The 27,959-nt window shown below is 43.0% G+C and overlaps 1 protein-coding gene across 1 annotated transcript in view; it reads right to left on the reverse strand.

The window, feature by feature from the left end:
- The window catches only part of VWF (von Willebrand factor), a 117,810-nt gene that overhangs the window by 84,289 nt on the left and 5,562 nt on the right, over positions 1-27,959 (reverse strand). Inside the window, exons 6-14 of the mRNA XM_057385611.1 lie at positions 22,130-22,254; positions 15,223-15,439; positions 13,036-13,158; positions 10,435-10,546; positions 8,618-8,664; positions 5,287-5,423; positions 3,864-4,002; positions 3,164-3,264; positions 463-658 (exon numbers count right to left, since the gene is read on the reverse strand). Of these exons, the coding sequence (XP_057241594.1) occupies positions 463-658; positions 3,164-3,264; positions 3,864-4,002; positions 5,287-5,423; positions 8,618-8,664; positions 10,435-10,546; positions 13,036-13,158; positions 15,223-15,439; positions 22,130-22,254 (1,197 nt within the window). The remainder of the gene's footprint in view (positions 1-462; positions 659-3,163; positions 3,265-3,863; positions 4,003-5,286; positions 5,424-8,617; positions 8,665-10,434; positions 10,547-13,035; positions 13,159-15,222; positions 15,440-22,129; positions 22,255-27,959) is intronic.

The raw sequence follows: 27,959 nt of genomic DNA on the forward strand, positions 1-27,959 counted from the left end.
AAAAAAACCCACTAAAACAACAAACAAACAGGATCAAGCAGGCACAGAGAGCACCATAGCTCATATGTCATGAGCTCTACTGAAAGAATAATGTTTCACTAGTAAAACAAATCAAGGAAAAACAATGCTTTTATATTCTCTTGCACTATTTCTGGTGCTGTAATTCCTTTTACAGGGTCTCTATTTCTACTGCCTTTTTATATTGGCAAAATTAAACTAATTTTTGTTTTCAATTTTCACCAAATATTACATTTTCCTTAGGAAGCCTGCATCAATACGAGTCTCTCTATGGGGTTTTTTTTGTTGCTGTTGTTAATTGGGGTTTCTTTTAACATATATTAAAGCCACCCTGGTGGTAATGTAAACAATATAAACTTCTCTTTTTCTTCATTTTCTTTTTTTTTAATGTAAATGGAAGATCACCATTTGCTGCCCCAGTTAATTTTAAATAGAGTTCAGTACCTAAATGAGGATTGAGATTGCAAGGGTCACTGTCTTGTTTTAACAAGTCCTGGCAATCTGCATTGAGCTTCCAGGAGTTTCCAAAGTCTTCCAGAAGGGATTCCACCATGCCAGAAGGTGTAAGAAAGTCATCGCCTTGGTTCCCATCGTAATTTCCACACAGCCCACACATCCTTTCAGAATAGACTGGAGATACCTAAAGAACACAGCATTAGCCTGGTCATCTTCCAGAACAGGTTACCACTGTAGAGCAAGATTTTAAGGAAGGCACCACACATAATTCAACAGTCAAGAAAATTCTCAAATACACATCAAAATACTACAGACACAAAGTCATTGTACTGTATTTTTAAACTTCAAACAAAAATGCTCTTATTAGTAGCAGCAGGACAATATTTGCACAGTACAGTGAATTTCAGATGGTGACAAAGAGAAAGATAGTTTATTTTTATGCCTTGATAATGAGTCAGTTTAGTTTTTCCCTGTTCTCCCCCTGCATTAATATAAACCCCATTAGTTCGGGGTTGCATTTTTAATTGTGATTCCAATGGCAATTTGGAGAAAGATATTGCACCTGAGAGCATTTCATGCTTTAAAGGAAAATTGAATGATGAAGGGAAGTTAAATAGGCTGTTTTATCACAAAATTGAGGCAATATTGGAGATGTTTCCCTCAACACTGTGGACCATGGATAAAATAAGGAATAARCTACTACCCCTCTCCCTGCCATAGCTACCTCACATTAGAGCTTCCTGCTGCCTAGAGGAACTTCAGATATGCTAAAAGCAGAATTTCCAACAACCTATGAGTAGATGCACTTTTCACCCTGTTTTATTCYGTCTTCAAATCAAGGGGCAGCTGAAAGGTGACCCTAAACTTRAAGGTAAACAGGGAGAAATCTCCTAAGCAACATCTGCGATGCAAAGGCACCAATACCTTTCATTTTAGTAAGAACTGTCAGTTTCTGTTAGGAGTAAAGCTCYGGTACATCACAAGTACTATCAACTACTCAGGAGCTTTAATGCTATATGAGCCCTCAGTATCCATGAAGTAGAGTGCTAGTTCAGGCAGCGTTGCAGGAGTAACCAGTGAAACAAACAAAAAAAAAAAGTTTWAAAAAATCCACATTTTTAAAGAAAACTGGTTTTTCTGTATAATTAAAAATAAAAAAAAAATCCTCCAAAATATAACCTAATACTACTCACCATTCCAACACCGGGGTCAGTGAATAAATACAGAAAACCAAAAAGAGCAACAAATTATTGGAGGATAAATACCCTTACTACTCAGAGTACTACTATTCTTTCAYGTACTCTGCAGATGGAACAATGACTCATTCTAGTCCAAATTCTGATGTATTTTGAAGTGGGAGCTCAAATCACAAATCTGTAGCAATCACAGAAAGGGGAATTTTCTTGAGGAACACAGAATTTTTGCCAGAACAAGGTAATGGAAGTGTATCACTTCCTCTGATTGTCAGCAATACTTGGCAATGGGTCAGTCTACAAATCCAGCATAAAATAACTCTCCAAAAGCAATTAAAAAGATGCCTTAGATGCCCAGCAACGGAAGGAGCAAATAATTGGAGAAGCTTCCACTATTTTTATAAGTAGAGGATCTGGAGCAGAAAATTAGGTTTGTTTTCAGTGAAACAAAAAATATTCGCCAGGTTATATGGGTCTCTGACGAAGCAAAAAAACACTTTGAATACTGAGGAAAGCCAGAAGTCCTGACCTGTGCCAAGTGACTGAAGTGAATTATTCCAAGCCCCAAAAGAAGTTTTAGTCCCCTCAGAGCATAGAGAAATGGGTTAAATGAAAACAACAACCACAAACCCACAGATGCTTTCTAAAATTGTTCCAGACTTCTCTTACTTGTTTTTTCAACTCTTGAACCCAATTCTGAACTAGCTTTCAAACCCTTTGCACTGTGCCAGACATGACATTTAAGCCATATTTTGGGGCAGGCAAGGAGAATGCAAAAGCAATGCTATGGTTCAAGGAGGGCAGTGCTTCCCACCTGGCAGAAAATCCCAGGAAATCTGGTTCTCTTGGCACAACTCCTCTCAGTGAGCAGACCCCTACYACAAGGAGAGTTCAAAGGCAGCAGGCTGTGGTTATAGCCTCCTTAAAAAATACTCCTGTTAAACCTGGCTCGCGTATTTCTACACTCTGCTGTGTCTGCAGCACCAACAAACCCTAATTGTTTAATCAAGGCTGACTTCAAACATTCCTCACAGTAAAAGGAGCATGTAACACGTCTTCTATGAACTAATTTCTCTTTGCTGGAAATTATGRGTAACTGTGTCCCTAGAGACATTTTCTTCCCTTATTTTAAGTCGTTCACATCTGTTGTTTTAGACAGGGCAGTCAAAGCAAATAAAAACAAAACTCCAGTTTGGAGGGTATCTGCAGAACGAAATACAGAACTGTTCATGGTTAATAATGGCTGTCATTGCACGCAAAAGAAAGAAAAAAAAAAAAGGAGAAGAAAAAAAGCTACCAAGCTGCTGTAGGATGAAATGTTTCTTTCTGGAATACAAAAGGTCCTGTATATCACTCTGGGGGTAGCAAAAGAAAAAGGAATTTCTAGCATGCAACACAAAGCACTTTCTGACTTCAGACAAGAAAATCTTTGTACCTATTTAGGTGGAACAAAAGAGGCAGCAAACAGACAGAAATAAAACAGACAGGAGAAGTACCTTCACCAGGAGTTCTCCATGACCATCCCAGTCAATCTGCAAATCTTCCCCATACGTGAGGCGAACTGAACTGCTCAGCATGCGCTGGACACGGAGGGCACCTGAAAGGAACCACAGGTTGTCTGTGATCTTTTACAAGATGTAGTGACAATACAAGGGGGAATGKCTTGAGACTGACAGAGAAAGGTTTAGATTAGATATGAGGAAGAAATTCTTCCCTGGGAGGGTGGTGAGACCATGGTACAGGCTGTCCAGRGAAGTTGTACATGCCCTACCYCTGGAAGTGTCCAAGGTCAGGCTGGAWGGGACTCTAAGCAACCTGCAATAGTAGAAGGTGTCCCTGCCCATGACAGGGGATTGGAATGAGATTATCTTTAAGGTCAAAATCAAATTATTCTGTGATTCCATGATTTGAAGCTTTTGCTTGAAAAATAATAATTTCAGAAAGAATAGAGCAATGGTGGCTTTCACAAATCTCACAAGTGCAGACCAGCTTAATTGTCCTGATTTTGGAGGAACCAAGTGAAGATGTGTCAGCTGCATTGAGGGAAGCTGACATGACAGAGATTCTAGAAGAGACTGCAAGTGAGAGTTTGGCATTGAAAACACTTTTTGTTTGGGCTGGGCTAAGGTATGTCTAAAACCACTACTAAGTAGGAGCCTTTGAGTAGCTGGCCAGAGTCAGCCCATGTGAACACACCTTGCAGCAAAGGGATCTGTATCTCCTGTCCATTCAGCGAAACTCCTCCTCCATGTTTCATTTTGATGATGCTGTTGTCTATGTCCCGGATCCGGACAGAAGCTGAGCGAGTGCACACGGCATCAGGATCATCTGCACACTGCAGAGAAGGGAAAATCTGCCTTGAACCTCAAGGTTTCACTTTCTTGGTGACTTAGTCCCAGAAGGCATTTTGGCATCTAATCTGGGAGGTGTTGAGTGGCACACTGGTTTTACAGATCTTGTTTCTGCATCCCACAAACACCAGGCTGGCAGCCTTCCCTCCATTATCCCACTGATCACGCAGCAGAGAGCTCCCTTGTCTCACACCCTGCAAAGGGATCTGTGGGAGTTCCACCTCACCCYCAGGAGTGCCCATGGCAGTGAACAGCCCTGCAGCTCTGCCAGGGGCAGGAAGGCCACCTGACCCCCAGCCTGGGAAACAGACACGCAGTTCACATTGCCTGAGACTCCTGGGCTGTTTATTTTCCCGGCTGTGGGTTTTMCGAATGCGGCACAGGGATTGCGGGGGCCCCACATCTCCTCCCTGGTTGCGAAAGGGAAGTTTCAGTGGAAACCTGTCCTGCAGGTTCCCAAGCACCGATGACCTCAGAGCTACACTACCAGAGCTCTCTAATGCAGGAGAGAGACGCAGATGGTGCATAGAACTGTCACAGCCCATTTTTCCAAAGCCTGCAACTTCCCTGGTGCTGCTGGACAGGYTCCTTCCCTCCTGTCAGCCTCCTGTATCCATTGCACCCCTCCCTGCCTTCAGATCCTGTGTCCCACTCATCATTCTTCCCCTSTGCTTCCTTCAAGGCCATTTTCAATCTCCATATTTGTTCACCTTTTCCCAAGCACAACTGGTTGATTCATTTCACGACTGGGTTAACCTCCCTATGATATCCCCCTWCAGTGTCTCCATCCCTCCCTGCACTGGCCTGGCTCCCTTTTCTTCTCTTCAGCTGCCTCACACACGGGGAGACAGCAAAGAAATTCAGGAGCTGCTGTCTGGCTACAAAAAAGTCACCAGCCAATCTGACTAAATGGGAAGTGACACAAGGCACTGCTCTGCCAGTTCACTCTCCTGGGTGTCCAAGGAGATGTCCTTTCCCCATGGRCATTAGGGAGGCACCAGCAGCCAGGGCACTCTGCAAGGGGCACACCCTCACCTCTGTTTGTTCAGCTGGCAAAGAGTCAGCAAGGGCCCATTCTCCAAACCTCATCACCAGGTAGGCTCCTGGGAATGGTGGTGAGGAGAAGCAAACACTTATTAACTAAGGAGAAAGACTGCATCCGTTATTTAAACTAATTATCTCATAGGGAAATTACTTCTGTTGGCCTGTGCAATTCACATCACAGTCCGACAGCGCTGCCCTCTCTCTCCAGCCAAGGCTGCTGTTACCTGCACTTTCTCGATGATCACAGAGAAGGAATTTTCCACACAATCCTTGGCAAATAAGTACTGGCAAATCCCGCTGAAGGTGAAATATTTGTTGTCAAAGCTTTTGAAATGGGACTGGCCAGTGACAGAGCATTCCCCTGGAAAAAGCAAAGAGACATTAATCATCTCAGTGCCAGTTGCCAGCAAAATCCTGCTCAGCCCCCACAAGCCTCTTAGGGGGAAGAGCAGCCCTAGTGGAACAGGTTGTACAAGGCCCAAGCTCTCCACAGATCAGAAAGCAACAGCAAGATCCTTATCTCACTGTAAGGCATTACCAGTAGTAACAGAAGAACCAACAGCAGCATAAACAGAGGAAATACAGAATAAATCRCAGTCGAGAGCTGAAATTTGTGCCTACAGAAAAGCCTATATTCTTTTGTTGGGCTGCCTTGAATACCAATATGTTATTCTGACATTAATGCAAAAATACCTTATGAGCATRAAGATAACGTCTCTGGGAGTTCTTCCAAGGGTAGAATTTATGTTGGACTTTACCCTGAACCATTATCTCAACTAAYAAGAAACTAAAAATAATTCTATACTTACAGTCCTTACAGAATCATGTGAAAACCTGGCTTGACCACCTTTCTACTACCACAAGGAGCTATTTAAACACAGCACCATTTGAAGATGTTTTGGTAAATTGTGGTTTTTCATTTTCAGGAAGGCAGTATCCAGATAGCACAGCTTTAGCACCCTGTTAAGCAAACAGATAGAGAGGCTCCAACTTGACAAAACTTGAAAAGAAAATCCTTCATATGAGAGAGAAGACCATCACACTTAGAGATGATTCCATGGCAAACAAGGTGGGCAGCCACTTCTTCATCCAGAACAAATTTCAGATGCTGGGCCTACACTGGCCATCATCAGACAAAGGATGGAGAAAAGTTAAATGTTACAAGCTGGCAGGTGAGCTCCACGAGTTATTCTCTTTGCACTCCATTTGATTCCCCCATAAGATCTTTCTAATGAATGTCACATGGAAATTTCCCTCTTCAGCGTATCATTCACGGCTTGCTGTCTTAAACCAGCTTGTGCCAAAGCACAAATCCTGAGGGTTCCCAGCCTTGCACAGCTCTGAGTCACCCTACGAGAAATCCAGCACCATGTGGATGTTTGTCATCCCCTGGAGTTTGATTTCCAGGGCCTTCTCTGCAATAAGCAAATAAAAGGACAGGTTTGCAGCACAGAACTGGGGACTGCTATCCAAGACTAGTCCCAGCCTTTGGCATCACTCCTGAAAAGGAAGTATCTTTCCTGCAGCCAAGTCTTTTCTTATAGGTCCCTCTGACTTGATAYAATGCATCCCATGAAATTTCCTGAAGCCTTCAGCCTTCCTAATTATTTCCATTATGATATCACCTTAAAAGCCTCTTGGTAGTGCCAGCCAGCTCGAGCTGTGGATCCATCTTATCACCAAATTTACAGCTGGGCAAATCACTCCCACAATACAAAAGAAATCTTTCATGGCAAAAAAATGGTAAAAAAACCAGCACAACTACCTAGAGTTTATATGAGTAAGTATATAAATTTTCTGGACACAAGATTTTAGAAATATCTGCCGTAACTAACCAACAATGAAAATATGCTGCAATAATGCTTCAAATAGAGATAAACAGCACAGGTAACAATATAAATTTGGCTACTCTGAGAGGCTTTGCTGTCCTCCCATACTGTCTCAGTACAGTTTATAAAGTGTTAGTAGGCACATATATAACGGTTGCATATACAACCTTCAGTCTTGAACAAGCCTAGCAGAAAACTGATTTAGATATATTGGCAGAAGGTGCAAAAATAAACTGCCTTTCTTTTCTACTTCTGCTCATTTAGAACAGCCYCCCAATTCAGCAAAAGGCAGCCATGCTATATGCCCTCTTGCAAAGAGCTGGAAATCAACATCTGTTTGCAAGCCTTGATAGCAGATATATCTCCACTTCTATAATCACTGTGAAGAAAACATGGCTGGAGTCAAGGATAAAAATTTGGTCCATGGATWATTCATCACAACCCAGAGAGCAAAGACATTAAAAGCTATAACCTAAATGAAAACTAAAATTAGAAAAGCACATGTTTCTTGTCTGTAATCATATTGCTGCCCATTAGCTAAAGGATGYAACCAGTCAGCCTGGGCTGTGTCCTTGAGGCTGTGTTTTAGACAGTGAGATTCCCTGCACTTGGAGAGATCCTTAATGAATAAGCACAGAACACAGCTCACTAAAATCATCATCTCTGCTTTGAATATTTGCATGCACCATCCCCCATCCTCTTCTCTCAGTGGTGATGTTTTGGGGGAAGTGCTCTTTTGGTCTATAGCAGGAGGAAACAGAGCATTGATGGATCAATGTTTCATATTACTAGAAAAAGACAGACTTTGTGATAGAACACTTTAAGACTGTTGCAGTTCTCCTGATTTGTGAAGGTTGCACAGACGCATCTCAACAAAAAAAAACCACCGAAGTCACCAAATCTGGTCTTTTCCTGTCCAGCCATAACCCYAGTCTTCTCACCGCTTCCACTCTCAGTCCCCAACAGCAAGGAGAAAAAGCAAGATAAAGAGCTGTGCTGTTTCCCTGCAGACTTTACAYGTGATGCCAGCAGAGTCAAACACTGTTTCAGGTCAACATGGGCTTTCTGTGTCTGAACACGGGGCAGGAACTGAGGCAGGGGATGGGCCATGGAACCAGCAGGAGGGAATGAGGAAGGCAGCACTTTGCTGGCCAATGCACAGCAAGTAAAGTCCCATTCCTCACGCAGACAAAAATGCGGACAGCAGCCATCAGTACAGGTGAGTTTGGGAGGTGGAGTTAGGAGGAAGGGGAGCAGGAGCACCTGCAGAGCTGCCTCTCCAATCTGCCAGCACCCATGGAAGGCAGGGCAGGCATCTTCTCCCTGGGGCTGCAGCTCCTTTGCCCACAACAAGACCGGGAGGGAATTGTCATGGTCAGAACAGTACAATAAGGAATTGCAGCTGGTCAAAGAAAGCCAGGAGTGTTCCTCTACCTGGAAGCCAATCCTCTGAACATAAAGACTCTTATAATTGGTAAACTAAGCAATCAARACAGGAACTGTCCTCATCAAACTAGATTTTTCATGGCTACACATAAACCACACAGGACAATGTCTGACTTTGTCTCAGGAGAACTTAAAAGTAGGATCCTGACTGGCTTGTACTGGAGTGAGTAAGGAAGGACAATGACTTGCTCTTTGGGTGGAAAAAAAAATATAAGCGGGGCCTGAGTTGAAAAAATACAGTCTTACTTGTTAAAACCTGAACAAAGTAAAACCAACATACCTGGGCATTCCCCATTGCTGCAGATCCAGGTGCCACGTCGACAAATGCTAAGAAAGAGAYAGTGGCAAGTTAGGCAAGAGTGCATGAATTCAAATCTCCTGCTGCACATTTTTCCAAAAAAAATTGAAAGTGGGACCCTGCTCCAGGGAAGTTATATCAGTCCCCAACATCCTTTCCATCTTCCATAACCTCATTTCTTAATGTATTTATCCCTTCTTACCATCATTTGAGAGCAATTGCTGGTAATATGAATGGGTATGGTTGCAAAACTCAAAGACTTCTCTTTTTCCTTGCCAAAGCTGTGTGGTTAATGGAGTTTTTAGCTATATTCTACTGATGTGGAATGAGTTTTCAATGCAGTTCTCAAGTTACATCTATCAATACCACAGAACCACAGGGGAAAAAAAAGTTTGAAGAGAATTCTAGAAAAATTATTTCCTGCAGTCCCTAACTCAGAGAAAGCAATGACTAAGCTGGATCAGGTGGGTGAGGACCTTGCCGATTTGAGTTTAGAAATAAACAAGATGATGTCCCACAGCCTCTCTGTGGGCACTGTCCCAGTGCTGCACTGGGGAAGGGGGAAGAATTTTTCCTTATTTCAAAAGATAACTTTCTTTGCAGCTTGAGTCCATTGCTTCATACCCTTCTGCTGTTTGTCTCTATGAGTTTGGACCCATGCTCTTCACAGCCAATCTTTAGGCAGTGCAAGTTCCCTCATTAGCCCTTAAACAAATCTATTCCCCTTTGATTCTTCTCACATCAAACTCCCTTGCTGAGATCATCTCCACAAGCCTCTCTGCACTCCTTGTTTCAGGAGCAACTACATTCTTCTTGTTCCTTTAATCACCCCAGCCCTTGAAAACCATTTGTGCGGAGGCAGTTTATTGAGAATGTTAAATGCAGAGTCAATGGAATGACATTCTCCACAGCAGTATCAAGTTTGAATAACAGGAAGCAATAACAAAAAAAACAAGCAATAAAAAATCCTGGCCTGTCAGGCAACACTCATCTCCCAAGAGCACTAAGGTTGAACAATTCAGCCAAGCTCAAAGCTGCAGAAGGCTCCAGCGAAAAAGACAAAATGCTAATGTCATGGTTATGGTTCGTGTTCTGTGACACGTGGTGCASGTAAAGAAAAGCTGCTGATCAGCAGGGATGATGCACAGCCCACCTTTCTTCTGCATATCATGGTCTTCACTGAGTCCTCCTTCTGCTCTAATTGGAAAAATCTGAGCAAAGAGTTGTCCGAACTCCTCGCACAAACATGTCCACACCTAACACAAAACCAGATCAGGAACATATGACTAATTCTCCTTCCTTTCTTYAAAGTGCTGGTCTTCCCCTCCAGTCTGGTACTCAGGAGTGAAAGAAAAATCTGTGAGCCATATTAGAAAGACTCATTAGCCTTGTGACAAGTTCCAAGGACGTGCCTTAGGCTAACTACTCTTGGAAAGAAATGGGGTTTAGAGGTTAAATACACGTAGGAAGTCAAAACAAAGACAGCACCKCTGACACTATGCAGACATGGGAACCTGTTGATCTGCCTTATCCACAGGAAACAGGTAGTTCTCTGCTCTTTGAAGGACTATGACCTTCAAGTTGTTCTATCAGATCAAATATCCCTTTAAAAACAGAGCTGATTTTGCCTTTGTGAACAGCTCATTTCTTGGAAGGGGCTGGCAATTCCAATAAGAGAGCAAGTCCTTTKCCAGTGGCAGACACATTTTTAAAGGCAGAGAGATTTCTAGAAAGATAATYCCAAACAGTCACTGACCAATGTATAGTACTTATCTACAGCAACCACACCAGAGGTTTACCATGAGTTGCAGTCCTGGGAGATGGTGAAGCCAGGAGGATAATGTTTTCCAGAGTGGATGCAGGAGCAGTCGGAGCTTTCAATGCAGCGTTCACCATCAAGGAGCAGCCCCTCTGGAGAGGTCAGGTAGCATCAGACACATATCACACACACAAGGACAGAAACATAAAAACAATCAGATTTTCTTGTTCTTCATATGCTTTGGCAAGACTTCATGTGTGTTATTACCCACACTTAGTCACAGATAGCAATAAAAAGGAATGAGGCTTGACAAAAGCCTCAAAGGGAAAGGTGTCTGCTTTCCTTCTGGTGCTGCCTCTCCCTCAGACATGCTAAACAAAGCACTCCTGGTGCTCCTAGAAAAGCCCTTTGCTTAGCACATCCTCAGGTCCTGAACACATACTGGGACATGGACAAATCAAACACAGGGAACACAGTCAAAGTTGATCAGAGCTGATCTGGAACCTGACTGCTGGAAAAACCATGAACTTCACTGGCTGCAAGAAAGGGTGTCCACCACAGGTCTTGTATTTGTCATAAGAGAATCAAAGATAAAGAAAAATATGGAATGAAGAAACAAATTGGGACATCACAGAAATCTAGCAGAGAGGGTCTGAGAGAAAGACACCACTTTTGTAGAGGCAACGAGTAAAAGGACCAACTTCCCAACCTGGATCTGGCTGCTGAGATTTCTCTATCACACAACTATAATTACCTGTTTTATATAGAGATTTCTTTATYTGACAAAGATAAACAGAGGCCCAAAAGAGTTACAAGTCTTGTCTAAGRTAGAAATTTGTCCTGTCTTCTACTACTAGTTAATAGTGCTTTCTGTTCAATTCCCATATTGAGAAATAGTTGATAGTCCCCCATTTTCAAAGGAGTTGCTTTGGCAAAACATTTGTTTCTTGAACACCCCTTTCCCTTCTCTTTGARGGACTCTTTCCAGTCACCTCCAGAGATTTTGGCTGTTTTCCCTGGCAGCAGCAGTCATCATTAACAGTGAGATACAGGTAAGTCTCCTTTCTCCTATTCTTCCCATAGAGCTTCCTGTAAAGATCTTGGCTGTAGAGAAAATCCTTCCTGTGAGAGATATTCACAAGATCTGAGCATTTAAGTGTGCTGAGCATTTAAGAGGGCTGTGGCTCTCCAGAGAGCACAAGAAAACAGAATGCCTGCCCTTTTTCCTGGCAAGACTAATTCCATTTGCAGCAATTAATGCTGTGTAGGACATTTAACAGAAAAAAAAAAGACAAGACAATTGTAAAACAGATACTTCAGATCCTGTTTACACTTGGAGAACTAGAGGGAAGCTAAGTGAAGGTACCATCTTCATCCTAAATCCCTCTAGTCATCTGTCAGATCGTCCTGGTTTTCTATTAAACTCAAATGAGTTCCTTCCAGGCTATGTGACAAGTAACAGCAAAAATTTTGAACTGCTGATTGTTATTTCTTTCCATGCACTTCTTTCTACTTCTTCTTCATGCCCTTTACCCTTTCTCTGGATCTTCTGCTTCTCAGTTCCTCTCCCTTAGACCTTTCCTATGCTGAACAGACCAACTCAGCTACCAAAGGAAAAAAAATAACAAGAGTCCCTGTGAAGCCAGTGAATTTTGTCACGTTTGGCTCTTCCTAACACTTCCAGGACTGCACAGATACAGTACCTGGATCCTTCACAACAAAATAAGCTCCTGAGTGTGGGTACATCACCTGTCACCTTCCATGTGCACCTTCCTGGGCCCTGCACACCTCTGACTCTCTAGAGACTGGCAGCTAAATGGGAAACTACTAAACTCTGAATGCAATGACTCTTCAAATGAGGCTGACATTGTCAGTATTGCCTTGTTTTGGAAACCAAAATCTCTGCAAACTCCATCTCACTGGGCATCTTGTACAAGGGCACAGTAAAGACCCCTGTGCATTCACAAAGCCAAGAGAGGGTAAAATGAAGAGATAGTCTTATTCCAAACAAACAAAACCCCCCATAAAGAAACTCAAGCAAAAAAACAGCTAGAAATGAAAGCATRTGGAGCTTTGGAGCCAGGAATCAAACTCTGCTCCTGCACTTGCTTTAAATACAACAGACAGAAAAGGAAGATTGGTGTGGCTGGGCTGTCCCCTTTAATCTAATCAAGTCTCCTGTACGGAAGATTCAATAATAAGTGAAATTATTCACCCACAATCATGAAGATCTTTGAAACTGCAGAGCAAGCTCTACATGTACTGTTTTTCCTCAAGAAATTCCTTCAGTGTATTCTCAGTAGTTTCTTYCTCTGTGTATGCCTCTAACCCAAGCAATTCAGAAGGAATACATCAAGAGTAAGCAGTCCCTCACCAAGAAATAAAGGCAATCCTAGAGTGTCAGTTGGTACTGATTTTCACAGAAACATTTACTTTTTAGTTGGTTCTTAAAAATGGCTCTTTCATGGAGTCAGCATACAGGCACTACAGAAACTGGTTTATTCTAGGGCAAGGTCCCAGAAAAGAGAAGTGTTTCTGATTTCAAGAAAATTTAAGGGAAGACACAGCTTTCCTTCTTCTAATAAAATAGGTAGCCTGACTGCCAAATGTTTCTCTGTAAATAACCYAGTAAATAAATTACCAGGGCAGCTGCAGCCATCAACACATTGTCCATGACACACTTCATTGATATTCAGGCTCTGGCAGGTTTTGGCACATGGGGATACACACTCCTTATATTCCATGCCAACTGGACATCTTGGCCCTGAAACAATTAAAAGAAATTAGAAATGCAAATTCCTCAATAACTCTTAAATCAAMAAATCCCTTAATTATCAAAGGCTGAACCACAGAGACACAAAAGGTCATGTCAGCATCCAAATGATTACTTCTTTTTTGGAAGCAGAACATTTGAGAAATACTTGATTTTCAGTTTGCTGCAATATCATAACCTGTCAGGTAGAACAATATATACTCAGAGGTTAAAGACAATTTGTTTTCAAATAAATTGAGTCTTGACAATTAAAGCAAAGTGATCAAAAATAACCAAACCCAAGGAGGGGTTTTGCAATAGTATCTAAGTAATTTGGACAGGCTGTCCTGTACCTTTCAGCCATGCAGTTACTCCCCTCCTTTGTGAAATTATGCTGTTTGGTGTTTCCAGGGAGAACCAGGAGACAGTTAAACTTTGCAATCCCATCCTCCTCCTTCCAGRGAACCACCAACACAGGATAACACCCATGCCATGGAATCTCCCCTGCTGTCATTATCTAGGCCARGCCATAATGCAAACACACACTGTTACAGCCATTCCTTCTCTTCAATGCACACACACACCCCATACCCTACAAGACTGTGTGGGCATGGAGTGGGAAGAAAAGTTAGGGAYTGCCCTTTCCAAGGCAATCCTCTGCTGAAGAGGTGGGAGAGAACGAAGGAGTGACCTTTCCCTTGGTGTACTGGGCTCGGGCACCAGCTCACTTGTACAGTGTGCCCAGCACCAGAGCTCTTCCCACACAGTGGAGCATTCCATACCTCCATCATCATCATCATCTCCTGAGAAAGCACCATAGCACAGCTGAAGAGTGAYAGAAAATAAGCTACTGCTATGGCAGCAGGACACTTCCCTCTGTACTGACTCAAGAAAAAAAAAACTATGGCTTTTGAATTCAAGGGTTAGAAATGAGCTCTAAAGCTCCTGGGATCACAGAAAGGCTCATTTCGCTTGTGGCTTTTAATCACACTCACAAAGAGCCCCAGCAAAAATGGGTTCCCTGGCTCACACGCTGAGCAAGGAGATGAGCGTTAATAGATCCCTTTTATGTCCCAATGGAAAGGTAATACATATCTGCTGGAACTCAGACTGTACAATCCCTAGAACAAGTGGCTGGCAGCATCTTGCTGCCCTAACCACAGTTTGAAGGCACAGTTTTCTTCAGTGGCCAACAGCAGAATATCTTTGGTAGGGAACGAAGTATTGTCAGTACATATGACTTCACCCCAAGAAATCAATTCACACAAACATCCCAAGGAAATTATTTTTTCCCCTAACAAAAAAAAATAAAAAAGAGAAAAATCACTGAGAACATGATATTACAGGATTTTTTTAATGCTCTGTTTTAAACCAGGGTTCTCCAGTGGAGGTATCAGCAGTAAGTGCAAACAGGACTTTTCCTTTATAAACATAATCCATCTCAGTCAGTCTATGCACTTCCTTGTTGCAAAAACTCAGCAGAGATGCAATCAGGACCTCTGAACTCAGCAAAAGYAGACTAATAAAGGCAGCAGTTCAAGATGCAATTGGGATCTCTAACCTAGACAAGACTGACTTAGAAAAGGCAACATCTCAGTGTTGTTTCAAGCAAATAACAGGTGAAACAACTGTGTTTTTGAAAAAAAYGTTAGAGAACATTTCACAAGGATGCTGACTTAAAAATACAGGCTGGATAATGCCACACAGCTGAACCATATGTGAAATAGCACACAAACGTCCTGGTCTATACCTTTGTGTATCAAATAAGCCTTCATTGATGGTGCAGGCTGTGGTGGGACATGTAATACCTCGGGACCTTTTTCACATATGGTTCAAACAACATTGCCTTAGGGGCAAAAACTTCTAGAAAAAAGGTGGGGGATGGAGAGCTAAAAGGGGGAGTGAGCAAAGGCACTTTCTTCAAATGGAAGTGATGGGTACTTCAGATTTTAACCAGCCAGGCCTGAACCACCCTCCTAAAAAAGCACCAGCTGCTTTTAGCTGCASGACATAAATCTGCAAGACAGGCGCGATCTTATTGGGGATGAGAAGCCTACAATAAATCTGCCAGCTTACTGCACGAGCTCTCCTCAGGCCACCCCTCCAAAATCACTCCTTGGTGAGCGCAGCTCCTCGAGTACTCCAGGAAGGCGGGGCAGTGACAGTCCACGCCCTGGGGACACGCACAGATGTCCCTTTCACAGACGCTGATGTATGGCTCGGGATCCACTTGATGGTGGCACCTGGAGAAGGTCAGAGATGTGCTCAGCAGCTGGCAAATTTCCAGGACACCCTGTACGACAAGTGAGGGGCAAAAGGACAGAGAAAGGAGAAGGGACAAAATTACTTCCTATAGTCTCAGRAAGAAAGGGAAAACCACAATTTTTCCAAACACACTGTCACAGTGTTGTTGAACAACACCACAGCTCTTTTTTWACACCACCATGCAGTTAATAACAGTCAAGAGCTAATAGTGAACTCTATCCATTTATTCACCACAGATATATTAATATTCTGATTATTATAGAATAGACTATCATATAAGGAATGTTATATGCAGAAATACGTCAGTCAATCAGTCAGCAAAAGGATGGAGACCTTCTATCTCCTTTGGCATCCCAGAAAAAAAAACAGATGATGCCTGGATTCCCAGGAAAATGCACACAACCACAGAGGGGAGCTGAGGTACACAGGAAGGAAAAATACCAGACAATCTTTTGGATAACAAGTGCCCAGAGTAAGTGCGAGAGTGAAAGACTGAGTCTGACTGAAATCCTAAGAATTAAATTTGTTTTCCACTTCTGGCCACACGTTCCTGTTGCTCCTGCTGGCTTGTCCAATGCACAAGTCAATTTAGCTCAGATAAATAGRAGAACAATAGCCCAGGGAAGAAAAACAATTTGTTCTGTTCTTCTCATGAGTTAAATCAGCATGGTGACAGCCAGTGTGAGGGAAGGATAGCACAGGGAGGTGGGAGGAAGGTATCAACCTCTCCTTTCAGACAGCAGCAACCTAAGAGRAAACTTAACTGCATGTGAAACAAAACCTAAGGAAAACTTAGTGTATGATTGAGTTCTCCAGGGGAGACTCCCAAATAGACTCTTTSGTGCACATTATGTCACAGTTCAATGAGTCGGAGGTCCTCAGTGCAACTTTGAGTTTAGGTAAGTGAAAAAACGATTTTCTGATCCAAACCTAGCACAAAGAGCTGAAACATAATTTTGTTCTATTTATTTGTCAGTGTTTTATGTAAGCAGATGTAACCACGGTGTATTTTGCAGGTGTAATACTCAGTGGTTGGGAGGGGGCAGGGGCATATTCTTCAGAGTAGTTCACAGTGACAATTCATTACTTCTGAAAAACTTTACATGTACATGGGGTGACAGCACACACAAGCTGCTGTGTTAAAAAATAAATAAATAAATTAAAAGCACCTTGTTTTCTCATTTTTGGGAGGTGAAAAATGGGGAGCAAAACAACCCCACAGGAAAAAATTGAGATGTCTTCTCTGAATGGCAGCTATGGTACCTGTATGGGAAAACTGCTAAGTAGAAAATATTTTTTTATTTTGGCTAAAAGGTATTCTGTTCAGGTGATCAACTCAAGCTAATGCATGTCTGAACCAAGACAAAAATTCTTGCTTATGAAAACAAACCAACCAGACATGTCTAGCCCATTGGGAATKTATTCCAAGTTTAGCAAAGGACTCAGGGAACAACCACACACACAAAGAGGTCTTGAGCTTTCTGAGAAAGGTCTCAGGCAACTTAAAGCAGTACCAACTGAGTGCTGGACATGGAAATTAGCTCCAGCTTTGGATAATTCTGATGCCCAGACAGCAGCTACCACACTGAATCAGATGGAAAAGAAAAAAAAAAAAAAAAAAAAAAAAAAAAAAAAAAAAAAAAAAAAAAAAAAAAAAAAGAAAACAAACAAAAAATACTAGAAAGGGGTGGAAGGGGTGGAACAGAAACTACATAAATGATGAAATCTACACACAAGTACAAAAAATGCTGAAAAAGTGCCCTAAGGGTAGAAGTACCAACAACAGAAGCAGCCAAAAAAGCTATTAAAGCAGTGCTTCAAGATGAAGCTGATAAAACCAAAAGTGAGCTCAGAGCCATTCAGAGGATGAGCAGTACAGCAACTCCTGGATCAAAGCCTTGATCCAGATCATATCAAATGCAGCAGAAAACCAGTATATGCAACAATCCCATTTAGAGGCTGAGCTAATAAGGTTTCTTAAGGTAATAGCCTTGGTAAAAAGTTAATACAAMTCAAAAACCAAAACTCAGACTGTATATTCCACTAAAAGAATGGGAAGGTGACTTAAAAAATACAGATTACACACAAAAAAATTAACCCTTTTTTCCCTATAGTTCTTTGGCCTTGGGATTGTTCAATAACAGCATACCTAAAGACTGATTATCTAGACACCAAGTCATATATGCTGAAAAGACACAAACAGCTCATTCTCTCTATGTAAAGGTTTGTTTCCTTRCCATTCAAATTTCATCAGATTTTCCAGGGACTTTATACAACAAATTATAGCTGAAATTTTCCCATCTTTCAGACATTTCTCAACTATCATGATGAATAAGAAATATGGGTAAATCCAAATAGAAACAAAACAAAACATTCAGCGTGAGGTGGTCAAAGAGAGAGTATGGAACCACCACCCTTGGAGATAYTCAAAATGAGTGGACAAGAACCTGAGCAGCCTAACCTAGGATGGCCCTGTTKGAAGCAGGAAATTGGAYTTGATGAACTCCAAGGGTCCYCTTCCAACTTTAACCATTCTGCAATTTATTTTTATTTTCACTCTTTCCTTTCTTTAAAACTCAGTGGCCAGGCTGGACTAGGAGAGGTCCTCATTCTTTAATTTAGAGGACAGTGCATGTACGTGGTGTGCGTTAGATATTGGGAGTCTCAGCCACTGCTGTAACATTCCTCCTCATGGAGCAGCAGCCCTGGAAGCTGAAGACTGAAGCCTCAAGGTGGAACAGTGCTTAGAGTAAAGGTAGCTGCAAGATTAAAATTAGCAGGACTCACTGAAGTATCTAAAATGCAGGTAAAGGTCATAAAATTTCTCCCTTCACTTCTGCACAAGTCCTATTTTAAATGCTCCTTTAAATGGGTTGGCGGGATCCTGGCACTGACAACCCTTGGCAATCGCAAAACTTGCTGACYTTCTTTCTGCCCCAGGCCCACAACACAGAGTTGGAGGTGGCATTTTGTACATTCTTCCCATTTCTGTGGCATTTCCTTCTGCTGCTGCATGAACTGCATTTGTCTATGGCTTAACAATTACCATTATTTGCAACGTTTTCTAGGATTTGAAGATAAAGGAGCAGCAGAGCTTTCAGATTCCACTGCATAGAATCATAGAATGACTTCTATGATTGGAAGGGACCTTAAAACTCATCTTATTCCAATCCCCTGCCATGGGCARGGACAMCTTCCACTATCCCAGTTTGCTCAGAGCCCCATCCAACCTGGCCTGGAACACTTCCACGGAYGGAGCAGCCAGAGTTTCTCTGGGCAACCTSTGCAAGGGCCTCACAGGGAAAAACSTCCTTCTAATATCCAATTTAAACCTACTCTCTGTCAATTTGAAGTCACTGCMTCATCCTGTCACTCCAATTTCTGATGAAAGAAGCCAGAAGCTGTCTCTCCAAGGATGCTGTTGGCTGGGGAGGGAAGCAGACAGAGAGGGTAAAGAAAACCACAGACCTATGCAGCACAGGGGCACTGAGGTGRGAAGAATGCCTTGAAGCAGAGCTCTTGTTTCCCTCACCTAACAGCTGACTGCCTGGCAGGGAGGGAGGCTGGGAGACCAAGGAGATTTACATTCCTGAAACTGAGGCAAGCAAACAAAGCACACTATTAAAAAGCCCTACATTCTTCAGCAGGCACTTGTTTGGCCAGACTTCTATTAATAGTGCTGTGCTTATTCTTGCACRGGGAATAAATTAAGGCAATGTTAAATGCTGTGAGCTTACGAGCTCACATGAGAGAAAAGGTAGTTTCATTGAGTTTGTGGGAAAGAAGAAAATTTTATCCACAAAGCATCAATTTTTAACATGATCTGTACAAAACTCACATTAGTTGCAGTAAACCCATCAGACTGGATTTCACTCTGCATGCCACGCCCCGCCTCAGCTTCAATGTTGACATTTTCTAAACATTAACTTGACTGAACAGATAAAATTCCATGGGCCACAACCAATCACAAGAACTACCCTTTCTCTAAAACTGTAACCAGGTTTAAAGAACCATAGAACGGGTCAGAAGGGACCTTAAATACCAGATATCTCCACCCCCTGCCATGGGCAGGGGCATCTTCCACTATCCCAGGTTGMTCAGAGCCCYATCCAAYCTGGCCTKGRACACTGCCAGGGATGGRGCAGCCACAGCTTCTCTGGGCAACCTGTGCCAGGGCCTSACCACCCTCACAGGGAAGAAYTTCTTCCTCATATCCAATCTGAACCTCCTCYCTGTCARTGTGAAGCCATTCCCYCTTGTCCYGTCACTCCAGGCCCTTGTCARGAGTCTCTCTCCATCTTTCCTGTGGGCTCCCTTCAGGCACTGCAAGGCCACAGTGAGGTCACCCCAAAGCCTTCTCTTCTCCASGTGAACAATCCCAAYTCTCTCAGYCTTTCCTCCCAGCAGAGCTGCTCCATCCCTCTGATCCCCTYGGTGTCYCTGCTCTGGACTGGCTCCAGCAGCTCCATGCCCYGTGGCACAGCCCTGTCCCTCAGAAGGCACCTCAGACAGCTTGGAACCCCTCATGTTTTGGTGCTTGGCACCACACACCACCACCTAAATCAGGTGCTCAATCAGCCCCAACTATGACGTCCCACACACACCAGCTCTGCCCAAGCAAGGAACATCAGCTGGAGATTTCCATCTTGAGATCACCTCTCTATTTCCTCAGACAGTTTTGCAGGTAGTGAGGCTGAAGTGCTGTGGGGCACAAGCATCCTTCACTGAATTTCACAACACAGCTGAAGCACCCCCATCCAAAAGCTTAATGAAAGTACAAAGAGTCAGAACTTTGCTCTTAGTCAGACTATTCCAGGTAACTGGGAAAGCAGCACCCAGGATAGCTGGAGAGCAGATATACTCCAGAAGTGCCACTACTCTTGAGAAATTATTTAAGTCCAATTCAGCAAGCATATGTCTCCAGGACTTGAATAGGGAGAAACTAACAACTAAATTTTGGCTTCAGTCACTCTGATATAAATCTAAACCTGGCACCCAGGAAATTATTCTGATTTACAACTGCATGGAATCAGTTGTAACCCCTCAAGGGATGAAGGCTCAATTTACCATGACAGTCATAATCTGTTAACACCAYATGCTTTAGTAAATATTCAAAGCTACTTTCTTCCCTGAGTTGGTGACCACCTGCCTGCATCCATACCCTGTCTAAGGGAAAAAAAGAACTTGTTTGCACTTAATAAAAGACAAGAAGAAAAAGGTTGAAGCAGCAAAGGGGGTCACAGAGTTGGCCAAGATAAACAGTTCTGTGTTTCTTCAATAAATCAGCACTACTATCTGTATGTGTAACTGAAGGAACTTCCTCCTGGGAAGGGAAATAGCCTGGTGACACAGAGATTTTGGAACACCTTCAGAAAACATCTCCTCTGTCAAAAACAGCCTGGCTGGAGCGTCTCCCTGCTCTGCTGACTCCCAAGCACAAGAACTGCAATACATTCACAAATACCATTTGGGAAGGCAGTGCCCACAGAGGCTTCAGAGCTGATGCTTCCCTGCTGGCACAATCAGAAAGGGAATTAACTACCCCGTTCTACAGGAATCACTGAAACACACCTTTRCTGAGTACTATCCCAAGTTTCTTTGGCAGCAACTCACATTTCAGGCTCCAACAAGCTGTTGCTTTCTTTGTTTGATGTTTGGGGGGGGAGGGGAAGGAGGTTACATATCTAGAGATATGTTACAGTTTTAGAAAGAACCGGTAGGGTTCAGGAAGAGAGAAAAATTGCATTCACGAGCCAGTGAGTGAACGGTTCCTTTCTCAACACCACATGTRAATAAAGCATCAGTCATAACATGCAACCTCCAAGGTCATTTCTCCACACCTTTAACGTACAATCTGATTACTAAAGTAAAAAAAAAAAGGGTTGTTTTAAAAGAAAACAAAAACACAGGGAGCAACATTTGAGAAGCCCAGTGCAGAAATCCTCCTGCCAGAAGCAGCCAGAATTGCAGGGAGGGCACAGTTATCATTTCAGGAACTACGAGCACACAGCTGCATCCAGCCCCACCCTGGGAAGTACCCGCAGACAGCAGGAGCCAATGCTGTGGACATGTCACTTCCACCTTCTGCACCACAGCAGGGGACACAGGCAGCCACCATCAGACTGYGGTKAACAGCTGACAGGCTGGAGGAGGGRCTTGTTCCAGTGCAGGAATAAGGTCAGTGCCCAGGACAGCTGAGATCACAGAAATCCAACACGAGTATCTCCTGCACCTCTAATCCTAACCACTTGCTGGGGAAGTACCACAACAGGCACAGATATGGATTCGTGGAAGCATTACCCTCACTGCAGTCTGCAGCTTCCTCACGAGGGGAAGAGGAGGGGCAGGCACTGATCTCTGCTCTCTGTGACCAGGGACAGGACCCAGGGAATGGCTGGAGCTGGGTCAAGGGAGGGTTAGGGTGGATATGAGGGAAAGGTTCTTCCCCCAGAGGGTGGTGGGGCAGTGAACAGGATCCCCAGGGAATGGGCACTGTCCCAAAGGCTGCCAGAGCTCCAGGAGTGTTTGGACAACACTCTCAGGCACAGGGTGGGATTTTGGAGCTGTGTTGTGCAGGGCCAGGAGTTGGACTCAGTGATCCTAGTGAGTTTACCTTCCCACTCAGAATATTCTCTGATTTGTGTTCTGACAAAGRGCAAGTGAGTTGCCTTTCAGGTAGGGGAGGACTGAAACCAGAATGGCATCTTGCAGCACCAACCTTCTCTGCAATATCAGATGAAATGTTGCAGGTGTCGCTCGGAGTCTGCACTCTCTTGCAGCGCTTGTTTTCACTGTGMAAAGCCCAGGAGTTGGCAAAATCGTAACTGTTCCCCACAAGGGTCCCTGGGAATGAAGGAGAAGCAACATGGCTATTTGAGGGATTTCAGCAACAAGAGGGCATTATTGGCTACCATKAAGGTGAGAGATTGCTGAAGGCTGTCTTTTAAATAAAAATGTTGAAACAAATAGATTTCTGTTCTAAACAGACTCTCGGAAAGCCACTASCAGTGATATGGACTCACTTCTGCCAAGGACCTCTCTGAGCTCAAGGCCAGACTAAAGCCTGCAGAAGGCAGATCCCAGCACTCCTCACGCCTGTATGAACGTGGCAGGAGTTGCTGCTGGTCAGTAACCACAATCTGCAGAAGCCAAAGCACGCCTGCACATCTTCCTACCACTTAAAAGTTGTCAATAAACACAAAACATATTAGAGAAAAAAACAAACCCAGTTGCTTTCCCTAATCAAAAAAAGTATTAGCACCTCTGATCCCAGCTAGCCTTAATTCTTCTCCTATCCAAAACTAAATCTTGTGTGCAAAGAAGCTTAACACACCATAATGCTTTGGGCCCATCCTCTTCCTGGGTAAGCTGTCCTGAAACACAACCCTCTGTCTCAGGACAAGCAGCTCCTGGCCTATGCTTGACAAGATTTGCATTCATTTTGCATAAAAGCAAAGCTGAAGGAGTTTATATAGCTGCAACTTCCTGGGAGATACAACAACAGCTGCTCTTGCTCCATCCTTCTGAGAAGGGGGATCCTCCCAGAAAGGGAATGTTTCCTCCACCCTCTTTTTCAAGCCTTGCTGATTCCAGGACTATCTCTGCTTCCTACTCTGGGTACCTGCTGCTTAACATTTAAATTTGTGACTCTCAGTTGCTTTTTCAAATCCTGCTGTGTTGCATGTGAGAATATAAATTCCTACTGTTAATGCATTCCCAAGACCTTATGAGGAGAATATGTTAACACACAAACCTGGCTGAATCTGAAAACCAAAATAAATCCTTCCCAAACATATCTATAGAATATTTACTAAAAAAATGTATCGATAATAAAGATTCCATTGAGCTCCCTGCTTAGTACAAACACAAGAAATATACTGACTGCTCAAACTGTTCCTAAACTAGGGGTAATTATGAAAACTGCACTGAATCCTAAGGCCGAGGTACTACGACCTGTASACTTCTTTTGCAAACTAGAAATTATGGGTTTTTAAAGGTAGCATGCATTAGATCCACAGCAGATATCAAAGGAGAAAGATTCCCAGGGAAAAGGGATAAAAGGCACAGAATTTTCATCTATGCAGCCAGGACTTGGCACAAGAAAGGAAATGCAGCAACAAGAACACAACCCTTGAGCTTACCACATATTATAAATATTAAAGCAGCAATACAATCCAGTTTAAGAGAAAGCAAGGTGCCAAATTAAATATATTCCCTTTTGTTTGCAGTAAGGCAGCCTTTCCTTAGCAGSTGTATAACAGGAGTTGGGCTCTGCTCTGAAGCAGTGTTCCTCCAGCCCTGCATGCACATCCATGCCAGGATTCCTRCTGGCAGCTACCCGCAGGAGCTCATTCACCCACAGACTAAAATGTGAACGTTAGGACAACTGTTGGCCCTGAAACAGTGGTCAGCTGCTTTTTGATTTCTCTCCTTCGATTAAATATTTTTCTTCCATGTTATTTGTAAATTTATACCTCTTGTGCAGTTGCTTGAGGCAACATTTGTATTATATGATCTTAATTCTTTGTTTGCTCTATTCTATGACTCACACTTCAAGTAAGTGAAGAGTCTGGAGAGCCAGTCATGTGAGGGGGCTCAGCCTGGAGAAAAGGAGGCTCAGGAGGGACCTTCTGGCTCTGCACAGCTCCCTGACAGGAGGGGWCAGCCRGKGGGGATCGGGGTCTGCTCCCAGGGAAMAAGGGACAGGACAAGAGGAAACAATCTCAAGCTGTGCCAGGGGAGGTTCAGGTTAGAGACCAGGAAGAATTTCTTCATGGAAAGGGTTGTCAAGCATTGGAACAGGCTGCTGAGAGCGTTGGTGGAGTTACCACCCCTGTAAATGCTCAAGGAATGACTGGATGTGGCACTCAGTSCTCTGGTTTGGTTGAAACAGTGGGATTGCTGAAAGGTTGGACTCGATCGTGGATATCTTTTCCAACCTAAAAACTTCACCTATGCCATGGGGCTTCAAGAAGAAAAGTGGGGAGGGAGCAGAGGAAAGAGCAGCTGCCAATACCCCTGCCTCTCCCACCTGACATCTCTATTTCCTTTTGCTGAACATCTCAAAAAGGGAGGAAAGGCAGTGGAAGAGACAACAAATCAGCCAAAAGAAGGGGCATAATAAGGGGTTTAAGTGTACACATGATGTTGTCAACATAATCCAGCACATCATAACACCGATGACCTTGAAGAGGTCATCGAGAGGTCTTCGAGAAGAAGGCCACTGCCCCACCACCTGAGCAGCAGGCAGGGTCTCCAGGGGTGTCCTGCTGGATGGACTGTGCCTTTAGTGCTCCAGTTGCTGCCTTCACGTCTCTCTCCCCTCAGACAGATTTTCAGCTAGGTGATGTTCACTCTTCACAGAAAAGTCCACGTTCAATATGATTATCTGAGCCTCCAAATTGTGAGCTCCTTCTGAAAATCTGAAATCAGCACCAGTTTGTTTACTTTGAGACTGATGGTCAGGCAGACAGGATCAGGAATAAGCACCTCGTGCTCCAGGCACTGAGAGGGAAGCAGGAACCCTGACCTGCAGATTTTCCATATGACCACAGGCCCATCAGATAACTCTCCCAGGGTGTGTTAACTCATCTATAAAATAAATGCAAGAATTTGGTCAAGACACTACACTCCTGTGAGTCCTAATTGGTAAACAGAGTCTTAGTTGGGAAATAACCAACTTTCACATGTTAGTTATTTGTCAAACAATTTTTATTAGGGTAGGGGCTTTTTGTTTGTTGCTTGGGGGATTTTTTTTTTTACATAGTTTTACATGGTTCCTAGACAAACTATTGGTAAGGCTGCTCAAAGATGGATCCATAGTTTGCATCAAATTAATGATTTGAAATAACAAAGTCATGGGCTATGAAATCATTCCTGCCCTCTCCAGTTTAATGAATATAAAATCAATAATATTGAATGCAGGGGAGGGAAAGAACCATCTCCAAAACTCCACAGCCTACAGATGAAGCCACACTCCTCACAAGAAGAATGTCTAACTTCAATTCCAGACCCTGAATAAAACACAGGGGGTTAGGAATGCAGGTTTCTGGTCTCTCAGATGAATGCCTTAAAACCAAGACAGCTACAACACAAGCCATCTTCACCTGTACCATTTTTAATGCCCTTGGGAATCTACTCCTTTCATTTCCAGTTTAAAATACAAGAAAATAAGATTACTGACTCAGCCTAAACAAACACTTTCAACTTGCCAAAAATCAAATTACTGATATCTTTTAAAATGTCAAGAAATTTGCTTTTCAGAATAGACTATTTTTTTGTTTACTTTCTTAGGCAAAACAATTAAATATTTATTAACTGCGCTACTATTACTGTGGGTTTAGAATTTGCTTTAAAAGTTCCTGGTGCCAGGTGCCACACACAGAGAAGTCACATATTCGGTCACATGCATCTATTCTACTTCTGAAATCAAATAATTACCTGAAATATTAGACTTTTTCCTTGCAGATACTGCCTGCTTCTATGTACTTAACCTTTATTCACTCTCCTGAACAATATTCATAATGTATGCTGTATTTCAGGCACTTAAGGCTGGAAGGTGTTGCTGACAGCTGGAGCAGGCTCAGAATACAAAGCCTTTATCCAAAATTCTCCATGAGTATTGTTTGATCATAAATATCTCTGTAATTTGGAGCCAGATATCCAGAAACATGCTTCCTGCCAGTACCAAGAAATGCATAATGGGATGCTGGATTCATTTGGGCTGGGATTTTTTTTCCTTCCATTATGTTAAGTGTGTACAGCATGCACAAATAAAAAAATGATGGAGTGATATCCCTGTGTTGGATTTGAATGATCCCTTTAGCACAAACAGACTTCAAAGATGACCTGGACATCCAAGCACCCATCACAGCAACACCAGAAATGATGGGATGTGGCACTTGSTGCCATGGCTGAGTTGACAAGGTGGTGCTTGGTCAAGGCTGGACTTGATCTTGGAGCTTTCTTCCAGCCTTAATGATTCTGTGACAAGAGTATTAGGCACAATGAGGTTGCAGACTCATTGATAACCTCCAGGAGCTTTGAGCTGCAGCCTCTGTCACTGGGGAGGAAATCCCTCACCATTTCTGCAGGGCAAGAACACACCCTGTGACCACACACATGCTGCAGGGCTAAGGGGATTCAGCAACTTGCTCCCATGTGCACATCCTGAGGATATCCCAGGAGCAAATTGCCTRTGCTGTCTCAGATTTCCTCTGTCATGCTATGTAAGTGATCTCTTCTAGCCTGTGGTTTCAACACYCAGCTGTAAAAGGCTTGTGACAGTGGTCACAGCCATGGGATGAAGGTGGTCAAATAGGTACCTGAGCATCTAGAAAGAACTCAATTTCCTGTTTCTGATAYGAGCAAAGGGTGGCAACCAGTTAGAAGTGTATGCTGAGGTCAGAAAGCAGAGTCTGTTCAGTTGGGAAATCTTAGAAAATTTCACAGAATGGCCGTAAAGGACCAGACCTTATCTGGCAAGAAAAAGCAGAGGATAAACACTTCACCCAGGTCTAGGAAAAAAAACAGACAAAAGGTCAAACAAAAACCCTAGAAAGCTTCCGAAACATTTCTTTTTTATATTTCAGYTATGCTTAAATGTGAGAACAGGCTCTCAAGATTTGGCTTGGTTTTGCTTCCATCCAATAAACAAGCAAGCCCATAGAATATAATCAATGTTGTTTGTCTGGACAGGACATGAGCACTTCTCTGCAGGATGAGCTATTGTAGAAACCATTGCAATGGCAGTGACTCAGCAGCCCAGTCTCCRTCTGRAGGGCAGGGTGTCTGCAACTTTGGGAAAAGGTTCTCCCCCCCGTGGGTGGTGGGACACTGAACAGRCTCCSTGGGGAAATCATCACAGCCCCAAAATCTGCCAGAGTTCCAGGAGCATTTGGACAACATGGTAGGATTGTTGGGGTGTCCTGTGCAAGGCTGGGACTTGATCTTTTTGTGTTCCTTTCAACTCAGGATATTCTGTGATCTCCAAAACCTACAGAAGAGGGTTTTTTTGGTTTTTTTTTTTGTTTTTTTTTTTTTGTTTGTTTGTTTGTTTGTTTGGTTGGTTTTTTTTTGGGTGGAGTGGGGGTCAAGAACTAACACCTAAGGCCTTCAAAGCTGGGTTTCACCACTATTGATTTGCCAGGATATCAACTTTATTCTCATCACTCAGAGTTCCAGGACCTCAATAGCTGAACATCAGAAGTGTACRCAGAAACAAGGTGTGTTATTTTCTCATCAGATTCTCATCAGTTCTCAATTTCCACACTGAAAACACAGTGAGGAGTCATAGGATCATCATGACAACAGCACGTTTGAATAGATTATAGAACAGGAGCATAAATATATCAAGAGAAAAGAAAAGCAATTACAGTTCTCATTARGTTTTAAGCACCCTTCTGCCTTTATTTACTCCCTGTAAGAGCTAATATCCACTCACAGAGCAGGTGCTTCCCCTTTTGTTTCACCACCACTCTAAAAACAATCCATATAATCTATGAAGTTCTACATCATACTCCACTTTCTTAAAGGAAAAATCAAACTAA

This window comes from Malurus melanocephalus, unplaced genomic scaffold (genome assembly GCF_030028575.1).
Source record: "Malurus melanocephalus ecotype Western Australia unplaced genomic scaffold, MMel_1.1 scaffold_16, whole genome shotgun sequence".
NCBI lineage: Eukaryota > Metazoa > Chordata > Aves > Passeriformes > Maluridae > Malurus > Malurus melanocephalus.